The sequence below is a fragment of the Lycorma delicatula genome, chromosome 4, assembly GCF_047948215.1.
Source record: "Lycorma delicatula isolate Av1 chromosome 4, ASM4794821v1, whole genome shotgun sequence".
NCBI lineage: Eukaryota > Metazoa > Arthropoda > Insecta > Hemiptera > Fulgoridae > Lycorma > Lycorma delicatula.
In genome coordinates, this window is record NC_134458.1 from 26,549,744 (window position 1) to 26,570,022 (window position 20,279).

Here is a 20,279-nt window from a genome sequence, read left to right on the forward strand (position 1 = left end):
TTTTATTTCTTTTAATTAGTCGTTAGTTACAAAATGCCTAGAGTTTTTTTAAATCTTTTAACTTCTTTTTTTATGTATGTGGTGAAGTAGTGCTCTAGTCCCAAAGGCGAACTTTATTTTGGGTGTAAAGTCAAGACCAAACAAGGGCCTGGGTCCCATATATCTGTTGTTTATCATGATCTAGGCTCCCCACTTCCTTCTCACTGTGTGGAGAAATGCCACACGCCATATGCCATTGCTAAATTTATTAAAATTACTCTTTTGACTAAATGATTTCTTACAAAAATTACATGTGAATTTCTTCAACAGTAGGAATAGAGAAATGTGTTTTTAAACTACAGCTTTCATTAAAAGTTTTTTTGCAAAAATTAAAAGTGAAATTTTTCTCATCTGTATTAGTAGAGATATGTGTTTTTAAATTACTGTGTCGAATAAATGTTTTTTGTTTTTTTTGACAACATGAATATTTAAGTGTGACTCTAAAGTAGAACTCTGAGTGAAAGACTCCTGACAAAAAACACATGAGTGAATAAGAAGATGAGAAGATATGACATTCCTTTCTGTAACAGGTTTTTCTGTAATTTGCAAGCATGTTTCTTTAAAAGTAAAAGTGTTGAAATCATCATATTCTTCATTGAAGACAATCACAAATGCACTTATAATTTAATTTATTGCAAATCACACATTTTGATGTCTGTAAAATACTTCCAGTAATTCTTTCTTCCACATCATCGATAACTTCTTCAATAAGATCCTTAAAAAAAAATGTAGCTGTTGAGTTAAAAATCTATCGTAAAAATAAGTTATTTTAAATAATGCCAACTACAAATTGAACACTTTATACTTTAATATTAAATATCTTATGTTCATATTTAAGCAAGCACTTTATATTTGTTTCAAAGTAGCAAAAATAAAAATTTCATTTATATTAGCAGTTAAAATACAGAGGACAAAATGTAACACAATCAAACTATATGCTACATAGCGCAGAAATTAAAACTGGTCAGTCAACAGGCAATTTCATAATACCAAATAAAAAATAAAAAAGTTTTTAATTTACTGTAGTTTAATTCTGTTAATATTAACTGAAAATAGAACCCTGTAAATAAATGTAGATATTTTCCAAACTCATCCCCAGATTAAGTGATTGGTCATTACATTTGTTCTTAAAACATCAAAGACAGCGAAGAGTAATAAAATTGGTTTTATCATTTTTATTAGATATTCATCTACTGGAAGAATTGAATGAAATGAAAAATAAGAGAAAACAGGCTTAGTACTGGATGGGTGAGTCAAGTAAATAATGAAAGAATTATATACTGAAGATCCAAAATTATATTAATTGACCATGAAAATGTCAAACAAATTATTTTAATTTCTCTTTAATACATTCTGATGCACAAAAATGAGAGTGCCATGAGAAAAGCAGTGTAATAATTGTATGTTATTTATCTACAAGATTGAGCTACACATTTCTAGAGAAATGTTATCATCATGTTTCTAAATCACATATATTCGGATACATATCATAAGTTTTTAATGCAATTTATAACCTGCTGAGAAATTTCTTAAAATATTTTTAAATGTGTTTTGATTTTAAGAGAACTCTATGAGCAACAACGTTAGATCTTTAAAAACATATAAAGTAAAAAACGATTTAATAATTCATCATATTTGCATAGCCAGAAGGTAAGAAATACTTACGTATTTTTTGTGAAATTATATAAGCTCACCGGTGATGGAGTCAGACTTTCTAATTAGCAAAACGGGAAATTAGTTGTGAACAACAAGAAACAGATATTCAGTATTATTCTGGAGGCGAAATACTTGGAAGTATTCTGAAACAAGTTTAATAAAAATATTTAACATATTCTTGGAAATAGGCAGATTTCAGTGTGCTTGTGTTTTTTCAATTGAAATCATATCCTACATATAAATGATATTTTTGATTAAATTTGATGTACTGGTCTTGATTGTTCAATTGTAGAAGGTTCTCGTAAACTTTCTATAAGAAGAGACACTCTCATATTTTTTTGTTAAATTTTTCACTTTTCCACAACGGCTTCTTTGTGACACAGATAATTAATGCAGTTTGGCTTTACCAGAAACAGTGTAATAAATTTAGATGTTTAGTTAATCGTATGCTTCTCATGAAATTTTCATGCAAAAAATGTGTGATGTGTTTATTAATGGTTGGTTGATAATGGCATATGTGAGGCTGTAGTTTTACAAGCTTTTCATGTCAAATGTTACTGTGTCAGATTAATTAAAAGGAAAAGAAGCTTGTCAATATTTTACTGGCATCTTAACTTTTGAATTATCTTTTTACATCTGAAAATTTTTTGATTCTGTAAAAATTAAATTCTCTTCTTTTATACAAGTTAATACTTAAAAAAACTTGCTATAATCTTTGTTTAATTTAGCATCTATACCCATTACATACCACGTAATTATAATTATACCGTTATAATTTAGTCTATATACCCAGTGAATACTTTTCTTATGAAAAATATTGTATCATTTTTAGTAATAAAAAATGATGACCTCTACTGTTATTGTCTACTCATGTATATTTTTTGGAGATTAAGAAATTCATTTGTATCATAAACTTTGGTTTTCATGTGGTGTTAGTTATAAATATAGATTATTTGTATAAAAAGTCATTTCCAGACATAACCGACACATATTAGTGCTTTAAAACCCGCTTTGATAGTCACACTATTAATATTACTTTTGTTTTGCAGAGTTTGGATCCACAAACTAGTGATTCAGTTTTGGAAGAAAATCCATTATCTTTGCCCATTAAAAAAGAAAAAATGCATGAATCTGTGCAAGAAGAACATTCTTTTGTACATCTTTCTAAGACAGATGATGGTCTGACAATATTTAAACAAGTAAGCTATTTTCTTCTTTATCTTGTTTTAAGTTAAAAACATAAAACCTAGTTATTGTAAGAATTCTTAATTATTCTATTCATTATGATATTTTTATTTGCTGTTTGTTGCTCACATATAATCATTTTGCATTTATGTCTAGCTTGAGATATTTTGATTTATGGTGTAAAAAACATTTTAGTAGAGTATAGGACTGTAAATAGCTTTGTTTAACCGATTGCATCTAACATTTTGTACAACAATACGTAACAAATAAAATACAGTGAGCAGGTGCCTCACGCCTTAAATGAAGGTGACTAACATAGTCATTTTATACCCACATTTAACATTGTTTATAAAAATGTTTTATAACAGTACAAAGCTATCCTTGCCTTTATGAACCTTGTTTAGTTTGTTACAGAAACTTTGTTATAGGTTTTGATAATCCTTATTCTATGACATTTTTGTTTCCAAACAAGGTTGATGTGTTTTTTTATATTTACACCAACAACCTGTTTCTTTTACCAAACCATTTAGATTGTGGTTAAGATCATTTTTCTATTGATCTATTAATTTACTGCAAATGCCTACAATATTTCACTTTTCTGGAACTATCATGTGTGATTATATATTGAAAGGTTCCAGTTGAATATTATTATAGAAGTACTCACATGGATGAGTTATTTCTATGAAAACCAATTTGTTTTATCATTGTAAGAAAAGTAGATATATTTTTAATATTTGTTAATTATATAAAGATAATAAATTATTATTATTTTATGTTTTGCTGCAGAGTATGGATGCACAAACTGATAGTTCATTTTTTGATGAAGATCCATTATCTTTGAGTATTAGAAAAGAAATCAAGCATGAAACAGAGCGAACAGATCATTTGATTTCTCCTGTTGCTATGACAGATGATAAACCGACAACATCTAGACAAGTAAGATATTTTCATTTACTTTTTGATGGTTTACATAATATTTAGCATTCTAGTTTAACACTAGATATTTTGATTAAAAGCTTAAAAAAGTGATACCAAACTGTATGTGAAATGATAAAACAGTATGTGTAGGATAGTACGATTGACAAGTCACTCCTGAAAACTCGTGGCTTTTGATAAAGAATAAACATTCCGAGCGAGGTTTTATAAAAGGTCTCTTGTTTCTTTCTTCATATTGCCAAAATATACTGTTCCTCATCACGCAACAAACCTACTGAAATGCAGCTTATATATTCTTGCAAGTAAATTTATAATCTATTCACAGAAACCAGTTTTATGAAGAACATTGTTCTCCTCAGAGAAACTACTTCATTGTGTCTCTTATGGTACTGTAAATGTGGCACAGCCATAACAAATTCTGTAACATATCAAACTGTTTACTACCTCCCAACAGACAGCATGTTATATTATTGCTGTTAAAACATCCATAAAACATAGAAATGAATAAACATAAGAAATATTGTACTTCTTAATACCATTCTTATTGATCTTTGATAACAGCCATGAGGCTACTCTTCCAGGATCTATAATTCATGCATAGTTTTTAGTATGGTATTTATGAGGGTTCCTTGTGATTTTTAATGTGGTTTTATGCCATTTCTCTAGGATTTTTCAGTATTCCTTGATTAGAATCTTATTTTCATGTGTTTTAAATTATAATCGGTAATTATAATAAAATGATTATACAATAGTAATAATAGTACTGCATGATATAAACCTGAAAATTAGTAGAATGTATTGATATGCCACTATTTTTTAGCAAAAAAATTGCTTTTTTGAAGCCATGGTGTGCAATCAGCTTACTCAAAACAATTTCGTAGAGTTTCTTTGCACAGATAATTTTAGAAAACTTCTGTTTTAAGTACATGAACCAGGAGTATTTTCAATGTCCTTGACGAAATTGTTCATTAATCCTAGTTTGGTATGTAACAGAGGTAGATACACATTTTTAGGCTTTTCTTTTCTAATAAATGGTTTTCTGTCCCTACTATCCCATTCACACAATAAACAACAGTAGTTTATGTAACCAAGCCGCAAACCACTAAATATAAATGCAATCGCTTTCAAATCACCACAAATACTACATTTATATACTGCATATTGAAGCTTTTCCAATATAGATTTAATATTTTTATAAGTTTCTTTCATAGTAGCAGAGTGGGCCACAGGTACTGACGGGAATTTATTGCCATTATGCAGAAGCCGGCTTTTAAACTAACTTTAGAGGAATCTATGAACAAGTGCCATTCTGTTGGGTTATGTTCATTACAAAGTGGCTGCATAAGAGAAGAAATGTCATTACAAAACGCTAAGGCATTTTCTTCAGAAAAACAACTTTAAATTCAGAATGATGATTACGATAAGTGCTACATTTCTTTGTATTCCTTTGAAGAAGATTCCATCCTTTTTGCCGGGAAGCAAGCATTCCAGACTGTTTTTTTGATACTTTAAATCTTTTATGAGTTCGTTAAGATTTACTTTAATCAGTAAATGAGGCTCAGATGAAATGCTTTGTTCATAAGTTGTATCACCAGAATCTGTTTATTTTTCTTTCTTAGTTTCACCAGACTCTGAGCTCCCTTCATCTAATGTCACATGTTCTGGAGACTTTGGTGTTGTCAATTCTTTGCAGTATGGATCTGTTCTCATTGCGGATTGTAAGTTTGATTACAACACTCTATGTTTTGATTTTGATGTAATCCCTTTAATGTTTGCTAAGCAGAAATAACAGTCAGAAGAGTGATTTTTGGGTTCCTCCAAATCATAGGGATAGCAGTGGCATATGGCGTGTGGCATTTCTTCACACAGTGAGAAGGAAGTGGGGAGCCTAGATCATGATAAACAACAGATATATGGGACCCAGGCCCTTGTTTTCATGTTCAAGAAAGTAAAGTGATTTAACTAACATAATACAGATTCCTCTCCAGTATCTTAACATCAATTTTTTTTCATGAAAATATTTTTGAAAACCCTATTCAATAATTTGGAAAACTGCTGCCAGTGAACATTGCATTAATAATTTTTTAATCCATAAATTTGCAAAAAAGTAGAAGTTACATTTTGCACAAAACCCCTCAAAGAATGATAACAAGATAGAGATCTAAAAGTACTCGAGTAAAACTCAAAATTATAAGTATAATTTATTTTTTAATGATTTCTCAATTTAAGTTGAAGCTTAACAGATAATCATATAAACACATCACGAGATAACTGAATTTTAATGAGTGGTAGTATTTTAAATCTAGTTTTAAAATAACTATTTTTTCTTACTTAGTTTTGTTAGAACCAAGGGTTTTACAGAATTGTAAAACAGCTTATACTAACAATGCTGAACATGTGCCTCACCTCATCCAGTGAGGTGATTGCAGATTCTTCTTTCCTTTTATTCAACTGAGTTTTGTAAACAGTAAACTAACCCGTGGTACAATGAGATGTTCTATACAATTCCTTAAAAAATCAGGTTTTCTTTAAATTTGTATTTCTAAATTCCCTGCCCTTGCAGATCTGAAATCGCCATAAAAGTAGCTATAAGACTCCATTGAATGAAAGCAACATGTAAGTGGCATCAGCCACAATAATTACTTTATTCAAATTAATAATACTCACTATACAATTAGTTCCTTTCAAGGTGTCACTAGTAGGGTGGATTTACATTTTAGTAGGTTTGACATATAAATTTACAAAGAAGTATGATTAGCTCACAGAAGAAAGTAACGGAATACAACTTCACTTTTAAATTTCTTAAGGAACCTCATCATGGGATTCTTTTATCATGAGATTGATTTTGCAAATTCAAGTGCCAAATATCTCATGTAATGTTGCCAATAACGATGGTCAACATGATTTTTGTCTCATGAGTACCAATAGGTGTATTTAATGCAATTCTTTATCCTGTTTTCAAATATGTATTCATAATTTCTCCATTACCTACAGCTTCTTTGTTATTTTAATTTGTATAAATATTTAAAAATTTTTTTTTTTTTTCATTGTCAACTAAAAGATCCTAGAGAATTATAAATATGATTGAACCAAATGAGCCAACTCAAAGAGTAGTGTTGTTATTGTTGTGTAGATTTAGACGTGTATAAATATGTACAAATGTTACCTAGTGCAGCATACATTCATCAGAACAATGCCAGTTGTGAGATAGTGAACCAGGAAACACATCATTGTAAGTGCTTTGTGTGTTACATATTTACAATTTTATTTCTTTTAATTAGTCGTTAGTTACAAAATGCCTAGAGTTTTTTTAAATCTTTTAACTTCTTTTTTTATGTATGTGGTGAAGTAGTGCTCTAGTCCCAAAGGCGAACTTTATTTTGGGTGTAAAGTCAAGACCAAACAAGGGCCTGGGTCCCATATATCTGTTGTTTATCATGATCTAGGCTCCCCACTTCCTTCTCACTGTGTGGAGAAATGCCACACGCCATATGCCATTGCTAAATTTATTAAAATTACTCTTTTGACTAAATGATTTCTTACAAAAATTACATGTGAATTTCTTCAACAGTAGGAATAGAGAAATGTGTTTTTAAACTACAGCTTTCATTAAAAGTTTTTTTGCAAAAATTAAAAGTGAAATTTTTCTCATCTGTATTAGTAGAGATATGTGTTTTTAAATTACTGTGTCGAATAAATGTTTTTTGTTTTTTTTGACAACATGAATATTTAAGTGTGACTCTAAAGTAGAACTCTGAGTGAAAGACTCCTGACAAAAAACACATGAGTGAATAAGAAGATGAGAAGATATGACATTCCTTTCTGTAACAGGTTTTTCTGTAATTTGCAAGCATGTTTCTTTAAAAGTAAAAGTGTTGAAATCATCATATTCTTCATTGAAGACAATCACAAATGCACTTATAATTTAATTTATTGCAAATCACACATTTTGATGTCTGTAAAATACTTCCAGTAATTCTTTCTTCCACATCATCGATAACTTCTTCAATAAGATCCTTAAAAAAAAATGTAGCTGTTGAGTTAAAAATCTATCGTAAAAATAAGTTATTTTAAATAATGCCAACTACAAATTGAACACTTTATACTTTAATATTAAATATCTTATGTTCATATTTAAGCAAGCACTTTATATTTGTTTCAAAGTAGCAAAAATAAAAATTTCATTTATATTAGCAGTTAAAATACAGAGGACAAAATGTAACACAATCAAACTATATGCTACATAGCGCAGAAATTAAAACTGGTCAGTCAACAGGCAATTTCATAATACCAAATAAAAAAAAAAAATTTTTTTAATTTACTGTAGTTTAATTCTGTTAATATTAACTGAAAATAGAACCCTGTAAATAAATGTAGATATTTTCCAAACTCATCCCCAGATTAAGTGATTGGTCATTACATTTGTTCTTAAAACATCAAAGACAGCGAAGAGTAATAAAATTGGTTTTATCATTTTTATTAGATATTCATCTACTGGAAGAATTGAATGAAATGAAAATAAGAGAAAACAGGCTTAGTACTGGATGGGTGAGTCAAGTAAATAATGAAAGAATTATATACTGAAGATCCAAAATTATATTAATTGACCATGAAAATGTCAAACAAATTATTTTAATTTCTCTTTAATACATTCTGATGCACAAAAATGAGAGTGCCATGAGAAAAGCAGTGTAATAATTGTATGTTATTTATCTACAAGATTGAGCTACACATTTCTAGAGAAATGTTATCATCATGTTTCTAAATCACATATATTCGGATACATATCATAAGTTTTTAATGCAATTTATAACCTGCTGAGAAATTTCTTAAAATATTTTTAAATGTGTTTTGATTTTAAGAGAACTCTATGAGCAACAACGTTAGATCTTTAAAAACATATAAAGTAAAAAACGATTTAATAATTCATCATATTTGCATAGCCAGAAGGTAAGAAATACTTACGTATTTTTTGTGAAATTATATAAGCTCACCGGTGATGGAGTCAGACTTTCTAATTAGCAAAACGGGAAATTAGTTGTGAACAACAAGAAACAGATATTCAGTATTATTCTGGAGGCGAAATACTTGGAAGTATTCTGAAACAAGTTTAATAAAAATATTTAACATATTCTTGGAAATAGGCAGATTTCAGTGTGCTTGTGTTTTTTCAATTGAAATCATATCCTACATATAAATGATATTTTTGATTAAATTTGATGTACTGGTCTTGATTGTTCAATTGTAGAAGGTTCTCGTAAACTTTCTATAAGAAGAGACACTCTCATATTTTTTTGTTAAATTTTTCACTTTTCCACAACGGCTTCTTTGTGACACAGATAATTAATGCAGTTTGGCTTTACCAGAAACAGTGTAATAAATTTAGATGTTTAGTTAATCGTATGCTTCTCATGAAATTTTCATGCAAAAAATGTGTGATGTGTTTATTAATGGTTGGTTGATAATGGCATATGTGAGGCTGTAGTTTTACAAGCTTTTCATGTCAAATGTTACTGTGTCAGATTAATTAAAAGGAAAAGAAGCTTGTCAATATTTTACTGGCATCTTAACTTTTGAATTATCTTTTTACATCTGAAAATTTTTTGATTCTGTAAAAATTAAATTCTCTTCTTTTATACAAGTTAATACTTAAAAAAACTTGCTATAATCTTTGTTTAATTTAGCATCTATACCCATTACATACCACGTAATTATAATTATACCGTTATAATTTAGTCTATATACCCAGTGAATACTTTTCTTATGAAAAATATTGTATCATTTTTAGTAATAAAAAATGATGACCTCTACTGTTATTGTCTACTCATGTATATTTTTTGGAGATTAAGAAATTCATTTGTATCATAAACTTTGGTTTTCATGTGGTGTTAGTTATAAATATAGATTATTTGTATAAAAAGTCATTTCCAGACATAACCGACACATATTAGTGCTTTAAAACCCGCTTTGATAGTCACACTATTAATATTACTTTTGTTTTGCAGAGTTTGGATCCACAAACTAGTGATTCAGTTTTGGAAGAAAATCCATTATCTTTGCCCATTAAAAAAGAAAAAATGCATGAATCTGTGCAAGAAGAACATTCTTTTGTACATCTTTCTAAGACAGATGATGGTCTGACAATATTTAAACAAGTAAGCTATTTTCTTCTTTATCTTGTTTTAAGTTAAAAACATAAAACCTAGTTATTGTAAGAATTCTTAATTATTCTATTCATTATGATATTTTTATTTGCTGTTTGTTGCTCACATATAATCATTTTGCATTTATGTCTAGCTTGAGATATTTTGATTTATGGTGTAAAAAACATTTTAGTAGAGTATAGGACTGTAAATAGCTTTGTTTAACCGATTGCATCTAACATTTTGTACAACAATACGTAACAAATAAAATACAGTGAGCAGGTGCCTCACGCCTTAAATGAAGGTGACTAACATAGTCATTTTATACCCACATTTAACATTGTTTATAAAAATGTTTTATAACAGTACAAAGCTATCCTTGCCTTTATGAACCTTGTTTAGTTTGTTACAGAAACTTTGTTATAGGTTTTGATAATCCTTATTCTATGACATTTTTGTTTCCAAACAAGGTTGATGTGTTTTTTTATATTTACACCAACAACCTGTTTCTTTTACCAAACCATTTAGATTGTGGTTAAGATCATTTTTCTATTGATCTATTAATTTACTGCAAATGCCTACAATATTTCACTTTTCTGGAACTATCATGTGTGATTATATATTGAAAGGTTCCAGTTGAATATTATTATAGAAGTACTCACATGGATGAGTTATTTCTATGAAAACCAATTTGTTTTATCATTGTAAGAAAAGTAGATATATTTTTAATATTTGTTAATTATATAAAGATAATAAATTATTATTATTTTATGTTTTGCTGCAGAGTATGGATGCACAAACTGATAGTTCATTTTTTGATGAAGATCCATTATCTTTGAGTATTAGAAAAGAAATCAAGCATGAAACAGAGCGAACAGATCATTTGATTTCTCCTGTTGCTATGACAGATGATAAACCGACAACATCTAGACAAGTAAGATATTTTCATTTACTTTTTGATGGTTTACATAATATTTAGCATTCTAGTTTAACACTAGATATTTTGATTAAAAGCTTAAAAAAGTGATACCAAACTGTATGTGAAATGATAAAACAGTATGTGTAGGATAGTACGATTGACAAGTCACTCCTGAAAACTCGTGGCTTTTGATAAAGAATAAACATTCCGAGCGAGGTTTTATAAAAGGTCTCTTGTTTCTTTCTTCATATTGCCAAAATATACTGTTCCTCATCACGCAACAAACCTACTGAAATGCAGCTTATATATTCTTGCAAGTAAATTTATAATCTATTCACAGAAACCAGTTTTATGAAGAACATTGTTCTCCTCAGAGAAACTACTTCATTGTGTCTCTTATGGTACTGTAAATGTGGCACAGCCATAACAAATTCTGTAACATATCAAACTGTTTACTACCTCCCAACAGACAGCATGTTATATTATTGCTGTTAAAACATCCATAAAACATAGAAATGAATAAACATAAGAAATATTGTACTTCTTAATACCATTCTTATTGATCTTTGATAACAGCCATGAGGCTACTCTTCCAGGATCTATAATTCATGCATAGTTTTTAGTATGGTATTTATGAGGGTTCCTTGTGATTTTTAATGTGGTTTTATGCCATTTCTCTAGGATTTTTCAGTATTCCTTGATTAGAATCTTATTTTCATGTGTTTTAAATTATAATCGGTAATTATAATAAAATGATTATACAATAGTAATAATAGTACTGCATGATATAAACCTGAAAATTAGTAGAATGTATTGATATGCCACTATTTTTTAGCAAAAAAATTGCTTTTTTGAAGCCATGGTGTGCAATCAGCTTACTCAAAACAATTTCGTAGAGTTTCTTTGCACAGATAATTTTAGAAAACTTCTGTTTTAAGTACATGAACCAGGAGTATTTTCAATGTCCTTGACGAAATTGTTCATTAATCCTAGTTTGGTATGTAACAGAGGTAGATACACATTTTTAGGCTTTTCTTTTCTAATAAATGGTTTTCTGTCCCTACTATCCCATTCACACAATAAACAACAGTAGTTTATGTAACCAAGCCGCAAACCACTAAATATAAATGCAATCGCTTTCAAATCACCACAAATACTACATTTATATACTGCATATTGAAGCTTTTCCAATATAGATTTAATATTTTTATAAGTTTCTTTCATAGTAGCAGAGTGGGCCACAGGTACTGACGGGAATTTATTGCCATTATGCAGAAGCCGGCTTTTAAACTAACTTTAGAGGAATCTATGAACAAGTGCCATTCTGTTGGGTTATGTTCATTACAAAGTGGCTGCATAAGAGAAGAAATGTCATTACAAAACGCTAAGGCATTTTCTTCAGAAAAACAACTTTAAATTCAGAATGATGATTACGATAAGTGCTACATTTCTTTGTATTCCTTTGAAGAAGATTCCATCCTTTTTGCCGGGAAGCAAGCATTCCAGACTGTTTTTTTGATACTTTAAATCTTTTATGAGTTCGTTAAGATTTACTTTAATCAGTAAATGAGGCTCAGATGAAATGCTTTGTTCATAAGTTGTATCACCAGAATCTGTTTATTTTTCTTTCTTAGTTTCACCAGACTCTGAGCTCCCTTCATCTAATGTCACATGTTCTGGAGACTTTGGTGTTGTCAATTCTTTGCAGTATGGATCTGTTCTCATTGCGGATTGTAAGTTTGATTACAACACTCTATGTTTTGATTTTGATGTAATCCCTTTAATGTTTGCTAAGCAGAAATAACAGTCAGAAGAGTGATTTTTGGGTTCCTCCAAATCATAGGGATAGCAGTGGCATATGGCGTGTGGCATTTCTTCACACAGTGAGAAGGAAGTGGGGAGCCTAGATCATGATAAACAACAGATATATGGGACCCAGGCCCTTGTTTTCATGTTCAAGAAAGTAAAGTGATTTAACTAACATAATACAGATTCCTCTCCAGTATCTTAACATCAATTTTTTTTCATGAAAATATTTTTGAAAACCCTATTCAATAATTTGGAAAACTGCTGCCAGTGAACATTGCATTAATAATTTTTTAATCCATAAATTTGCAAAAAAGTAGAAGTTACATTTTGCACAAAACCCCTCAAAGAATGATAACAAGATAGAGATCTAAAAGTACTCGAGTAAAACTCAAAATTATAAGTATAATTTATTTTTTAATGATTTCTCAATTTAAGTTGAAGCTTAACAGATAATCATATAAACACATCACGAGATAACTGAATTTTAATGAGTGGTAGTATTTTAAATCTAGTTTTAAAATAACTATTTTTTCTTACTTAGTTTTGTTAGAACCAAGGGTTTTACAGAATTGTAAAACAGCTTATACTAACAATGCTGAACATGTGCCTCACCTCATCCAGTGAGGTGATTGCAGATTCTTCTTTCCTTTTATTCAACTGAGTTTTGTAAACAGTAAACTAACCCGTGGTACAATGAGATGTTGTACTATACAATTCCTTAAAAAATCAGGTTTTCTTTAAATTTGTATTTCTAAATTCCCTGCCCTTGCAGATCTGAAATCGCCATAAAAGTAGCTATAAGACTCCATTGAATGAAAGCAACATGTAAGTGGCATCAGCCACAATAATTACTTTATTCAAATTAATAATACTCACTATACAATTAGTTCCTTTCAAGGTGTCACTAGTAGGGTGGATTTACATTTTAGTAGGTTTGACATATAAATTTACAAAGAAGTATGATTAGCTCACAGAAGAAAGTAACGGAATACAACTTCACTTTTAAATTTCTTAAGGAACCTCATCATGGGATTCTTTTATCATGAGATTGATTTTGCAAATTCAAGTGCCAAATATCTCATGTAATGTTGCCAATAACGATGGTCAACATGATTTTTGTCTCATGAGTACCAATAGGTGTATTTAATGCAATTCTTTATCCTGTTTTCAAATATGTATTCATAATTTCTCCATTACCTACAGCTTCTTTGTTATTTTAATTTGTATAAATATTTAAAAATTTTTTTTTTTTTCATTGTCAACTAAAAGATCCTAGAGAATTATAAATATGATTGAACCAAATGAGCCAACTCAAAGAGTAGTGTTGTTATTGTTGTGTAGATTTAGACGTGTATAAATATGTACAAATGTTACCTAGTGCAGCATACATTCATCAGAACAATGCCAGTTGTGAGATAGTGAACCAGGAAACACATCATTGTAAGTGCTTTGTGTGTTACATATTTACAATTTTATTTCTTTTAATTAGTCGTTAGTTACAAAATGCCTAGAGTTTTTTTAAATCTTTTAACTTCTTTTTTTATGTATGTGGTGAAGTAGTGCTCTAGTCCCAAAGGCGAACTTTATTTTGGGTGTAAAGTCAAGACCAAACAAGGGCCTGGGTCCCATATATCTGTTGTTTATCATGATCTAGGCTCCCCACTTCCTTCTCACTGTGTGGAGAAATGCCACACGCCATATGCCATTGCTAAATTTATTAAAATTACTCTTTTGACTAAATGATTTCTTACAAAAATTACATGTGAATTTCTTCAACAGTAGGAATAGAGAAATGTGTTTTTAAACTACAGCTTTCATTAAAAGTTTTTTTGCAAAAATTAAAAGTGAAATTTTTCTCATCTGTATTAGTAGAGATATGTGTTTTTAAATTACTGTGTCGAATAAATGTTTTTTGTTTTTTTTGACAACATGAATATTTAAGTGTGACTCTAAAGTAGAACTCTGAGTGAAAGACTCCTGACAAAAAACACATGAGTGAATAAGAAGATGAGAAGATATGACATTCCTTTCTGTAACAGGTTTTTCTGTAATTTGCAAGCATGTTTCTTTAAAAGTAAAAGTGTTGAAATCATCATATTCTTCATTGAAGACAATCACAAATGCACTTATAATTTAATTTATTGCAAATCACACATTTTGATGTCTGTAAAATACTTCCAGTAATTCTTTCTTCCACATCATCGATAACTTCTTCAATAAGATCCTTAAAAAAAAATGTAGCTGTTGAGTTAAAAATCTATCGTAAAAATAAGTTATTTTAAATAATGCCAACTACAAATTGAACACTTTATACTTTAATATTAAATATCTTATGTTCATATTTAAGCAAGCACTTTATATTTGTTTCAAAGTAGCAAAAATAAAAATTTCATTTATATTAGCAGTTAAAATACAGAGGACAAAATGTAACACAATCAAACTATATGCTACATAGCGCAGAAATTAAAACTGGTCAGTCAACAGGCAATTTCATAATACCAAATAAAAAAAAAAAATTTTTTTAATTTACTGTAGTTTAATTCTGTTAATATTAACTGAAAATAGAACCCTGTAAATAAATGTAGATATTTTCCAAACTCATCCCCAGATTAAGTGATTGGTCATTACATTTGTTCTTAAAACATCAAAGACAGCGAAGAGTAATAAAATTGGTTTTATCATTTTTATTAGATATTCATCTACTGGAAGAATTGAATGAAATGAAAATAAGAGAAAACAGGCTTAGTACTGGATGGGTGAGTCAAGTAAATAATGAAAGAATTATATACTGAAGATCCAAAATTATATTAATTGACCATGAAAATGTCAAACAAATTATTTTAATTTCTCTTTAATACATTCTGATGCACAAAAATGAGAGTGCCATGAGAAAAGCAGTGTAATAATTGTATGTTATTTATCTACAAGATTGAGCTACACATTTCTAGAGAAATGTTATCATCATGTTTCTAAATCACATATATTCGGATACATATCATAAGTTTTTAATGCAATTTATAACCTGCTGAGAAATTTCTTAAAATATTTTTAAATGTGTTTTGATTTTAAGAGAACTCTATGAGCAACAACGTTAGATCTTTAAAAACATATAAAGTAAAAAACGATTTAATAATTCATCATATTTGCATAGCCAGAAGGTAAGAAATACTTACGTATTTTTTGTGAAATTATATAAGCTCACCGGTGATGGAGTCAGACTTTCTAATTAGCAAAACGGGAAATTAGTTGTGAACAACAAGAAACAGATATTCAGTATTATTCTGGAGGCGAAATACTTGGAAGTATTCTGAAACAAGTTTAATAAAAATATTTAACATATTCTTGGAAATAGGCAGATTTCAGTGTGCTTGTGTTTTTTCAATTGAAATCATATCCTACATATAAATGATATTTTTGATTAAATTTGATGTACTGGTCTTGATTGTTCAATTGTAGAAGGTTCTCGTAAACTTTCTATAAGAAGAGACACTCTCATATTTTTTTGTTAAATTTTTCACTTTTCCACAACGGCTTCTTTGTGACACAGATAATTAATGCAGTTTGGCTTTACCAGAAACAGTGTAATAAATTTAGATGTTTAGTTAATCGTATGCTTCTCATGAAATTTTCATGCAAAAAATGTGTGATGTGTTTATTAATGGTTGGTTGATAATGGCATATGTGAGGCTGTAGTTTTACAAGCTTTTCATGTCAAATGTTACTGTGTCAGATTAATTAAAAGGAAAAGAAGCTTGTCAATATTTTACTGGCATCTTAACTTTTGAATTATCTTTTTACATCTGAAAATTTTTTGATTCTGTAAAAATTAAATTCTCTTCTTTTATACAAGTTAATACTTAAAAAAACTTGCTATAATCTTTGTTTAATTTAGCATCTATACCCATTACATACCACGTAATTATAATTATACCGTTATAATTTAGTCTATATACCCAGTGAATACTTTTCTTATGAAAAATATTGTATCATTTTTAGTAATAAAAAATGATGACCTCTACTGTTATTGTCTACTCATGTATATTTTTTGGAGATTAAGAAATTCATTTGTATCATAAACTTTGGTTTTCATGTGGTGTTAGTTATAAATATAGATTATTTGTATAAAAAGTCATTTCCAGACATAACCGACACATATTAGTGCTTTAAAACCCGCTTTGATAGTCACACTATTAATATTACTTTTGTTTTGCAGAGTTTGGATCCACAAACTAGTGATTCAGTTTTGGAAGAAAATCCATTATCTTTGCCCATTAAAAAAGAAAAAATGCATGAATCTGTGCAAGAAGAACATTCTTTTGTACATCTTTCTAAGACAGATGATGGTCTGACAATATTTAAACAAGTAAGCTATTTTCTTCTTTATCTTGTTTTAAGTTAAAAACATAAAACCTAGTTATTGTAAGAATTCTTAATTATTCTATTCATTATGATATTTTTATTTGCTGTTTGTTGCTCACATATAATCATTTTGCATTTATGTCTAGCTTGAGATATTTTGATTTATGGTGTAAAAAACATTTTAGTAGAGTATAGGACTGTAAATAGCTTTGTTTAACCGATTGCATCTAACATTTTGTACAACAATACGTAACAAATAAAATACAGTGAGCAGGTGCCTCACGCCTTAAATGAAGGTGACTAACATAGTCATTTTATACCCACATTTAACATTGTTTATAAAAATGTTTTATAACAGTACAAAGCTATCCTTGCCTTTATGAACCTTGTTTAGTTTGTTACAGAAACTTTGTTATAGGTTTTGATAATCCTTATTCTATGACATTTTTGTTTCCAAACAAGGTTGATGTGTTTTTTTATATTTACACCAACAACCTGTTTCTTTTACCAAACCATTTAGATTGTGGTTAAGATCATTTTTCTATTGATCTATTAATTTACTGCAAATGCCTACAATATTTCACTTTTCTGGAACTATCATGTGTGATTATATATTGAAAGGTTCCAGTTGAATATTATTATAGAAGTACTCACATGGATGAGTTATTTCTATGAAAACCAATTTGTTTTATCATTGTAAGAAAAGTAGATATATTTTTAATATTTGTTAATTATATAAAGATAATAAATTATTATTATTTTATGTTTTGCTGCAGAGTATGGATGCACAAACTGATAGTTCATTTTTTGATGAAGATCCATTATCTTTGAGTATTAGAAAAGAAATCAAGCATGAAACAGAGCGAACAGATCATTTGATTTCTCCTGTTGCTATGACAGATGATAAACCGACAACATCTAGACAAGTAAGATATTTTCATTTACTTTTTGATGGTTTACATAATATTTAGCATTCTAGTTTAACACTAGATATTTTGATTAAAAGCTTAAAAAAGTGATACCAAACTGTATGTGAAATGATAAAACAGTATGTGTAGGATAGTACGATTGACAAGTCACTCCTGAAAACTCGTGGCTTTTGATAAAGAATAAACATTCCGAGCGAGGTTTTATAAAAGGTCTCTTGTTTCTTTCTTCATATTGCCAAAATATACTGTTCCTCATCACGCAACAAACCTACTGAAATGCAGCTTATATATTCTTGCAAGTAAATTTATAATCTATTCACAGAAACCAGTTTTATGAAGAACATTGTTCTCCTCAGAGAAACTACTTCATTGTGTCTCTTATGGTACTGTAAATGTGGCACAGCCATAACAAATTCTGTAACATATCAAACTGTTTACTACCTCCCAACAGACAGCATGTTATATTATTGCTGTTAAAACATCCATAAAACATAGAAATGAATAAACATAAGAAATATTGTACTTCTTAATACCATTCTTATTGATCTTTGATAACAGCCATGAGGCTACTCTTCCAGGATCTATAATTCATGCATAGTTTTTAGTATGGTATTTATGAGGGTTCCTTGTGATTTTTAATGTGGTTTTATGCCATTTCTCTAGGATTTTTCAGTATTCCTTGATTAGAATCTTATTTTCATGTGTTTTAAATTATAATCGGTAATTATAATAAAATGATTATACAATAGTAATAATAGTACTGCATGATATAAACCTGAAAATTAGTAGAATGTATTGATATGCCACTATTTTTTAGCAAAAAAATTGCTTTTTTGAAGCCATGGTGTGCAATCAGCTTACTCAAAACAATTTCGTAGAGTTTCTTTGCACAGATAATTTTAGAAAACTTCTGTTTTAAGTACATGAACCAGGAGTATTTTCAATGTCCTTGACGAAATTGTTCATTAATCCTAGTTTGGTATGTAACAGAGGTAGATACACATTTTTAGGCTTTTCTTTTCTAATAAATGGTTTTCTGTCCCTACTATCCCATTCACACAATAAACAACAGTAGTTTATGTAACCAAGCCGCAAACCACTAAATATAAATGCAATCGCTTTCAAATCACCACAAATACTACATTTATATACTGCATATTGAAGCTTTTCCAATATAGATTTAATATTTTTATAAGTTTCTTTCATAGTAGCAGAGTGGGCCACAGGTACTGACGGGAATTTATTGCCATTATGCAGAAGCCGGCTTTTAAACTAACTTTAGAGGAATCTATGAACAAGTGCCATTCTGTTGGGTTATGTTCATTACAAAGTGGCTGCATAAGAGAAGAAATGTCATTACAAAACGCTAAGGCATTTTCTTCAGAAAAACAACTTTAAATTCAGAATGATGATTACGATAAGTGCTACATTTCTTTGTATTCCTTTGAAGAAGATTCCATCCTTTTTGCCGGGAAGCAAGCATTCCAGACTGTTTTTTTGATACTTTAAATCTTTTATGAGTTCGTTAAGATTTACTTTAATCAGTAAATGAGGCTCAGATGAAATGCTTTGTTCATAAGTTGTATCACCAGAATCTGTTTATTTTTCTTTCTTAGTTTCACCAGACTCTGAGCTCCCTTCATCTAATGTCACATGTTCTGGAGACTTTGGTGTTGTCAATTCTTTGCAGTATGGATCTGTTCTCATTGCGGATTGTAAGTTTGATTACAACACTCTATGTTTTGATTTTGATGTAATCCCTTTAATGTTTGCTAAGCAGAAATAACAGTCAGAAGAGTGATTTTTGGGTTCCTCCAAATCATAGGGATAGCAGTGGCATATGGCGTGTGGCATTTCTTCACACAGTGAGAAGGAAGTGGGGAGCCTAGATCATGATAAACAACAGATATATGGGACCCAGGCCCTTGTTTTCATGTTCAAGAAAGTAAAGTGATTTAACTAACATAATACAGATTCCTCTCCAGTATCTTAACATCAATTTTTTTTCATGAAAATATTTTTGAAAACCCTATTCAATAATTTGGAAAACTGCTGCCAGTGAACATTGCATTAATAATTTTTTAATCCATAAATTTGCAAAAAAGTAGAAGTTACATTTTGCACAAAACCCCTCAAAGAATGATAACAAGATAGAGATCTAAAAGTACTCGAGTAAAACTCAAAATTATAAGTATAATTTATTTTTTAATGATTTCTCAATTTAAGTTGAATCTTAACAGATAATCATATAAACACATCACGAGATAACTGAATTTTAATGAGTGGTAGTATTTTAAATCTAGT

General features: G+C 29.3%; 1 protein-coding gene across 1 annotated transcript in view; it reads left to right on the forward strand.

Moving 5' to 3' along the window:
* Positions 1-20,279, forward strand: part of LOC142322587 (uncharacterized) — a 112,775-nt gene that overhangs the window by 54,691 nt on the left and 37,805 nt on the right. Inside the window, exons 17-22 of the mRNA XM_075361663.1 lie at positions 2,745-2,894; positions 3,667-3,816; positions 9,822-9,971; positions 10,744-10,893; positions 16,901-17,050; positions 17,823-17,972. Coding sequence (XP_075217778.1) covers positions 2,745-2,894; positions 3,667-3,816; positions 9,822-9,971; positions 10,744-10,893; positions 16,901-17,050; positions 17,823-17,972 — 900 coding nt within the window. The remainder of the gene's footprint in view (positions 1-2,744; positions 2,895-3,666; positions 3,817-9,821; positions 9,972-10,743; positions 10,894-16,900; positions 17,051-17,822; positions 17,973-20,279) is intronic.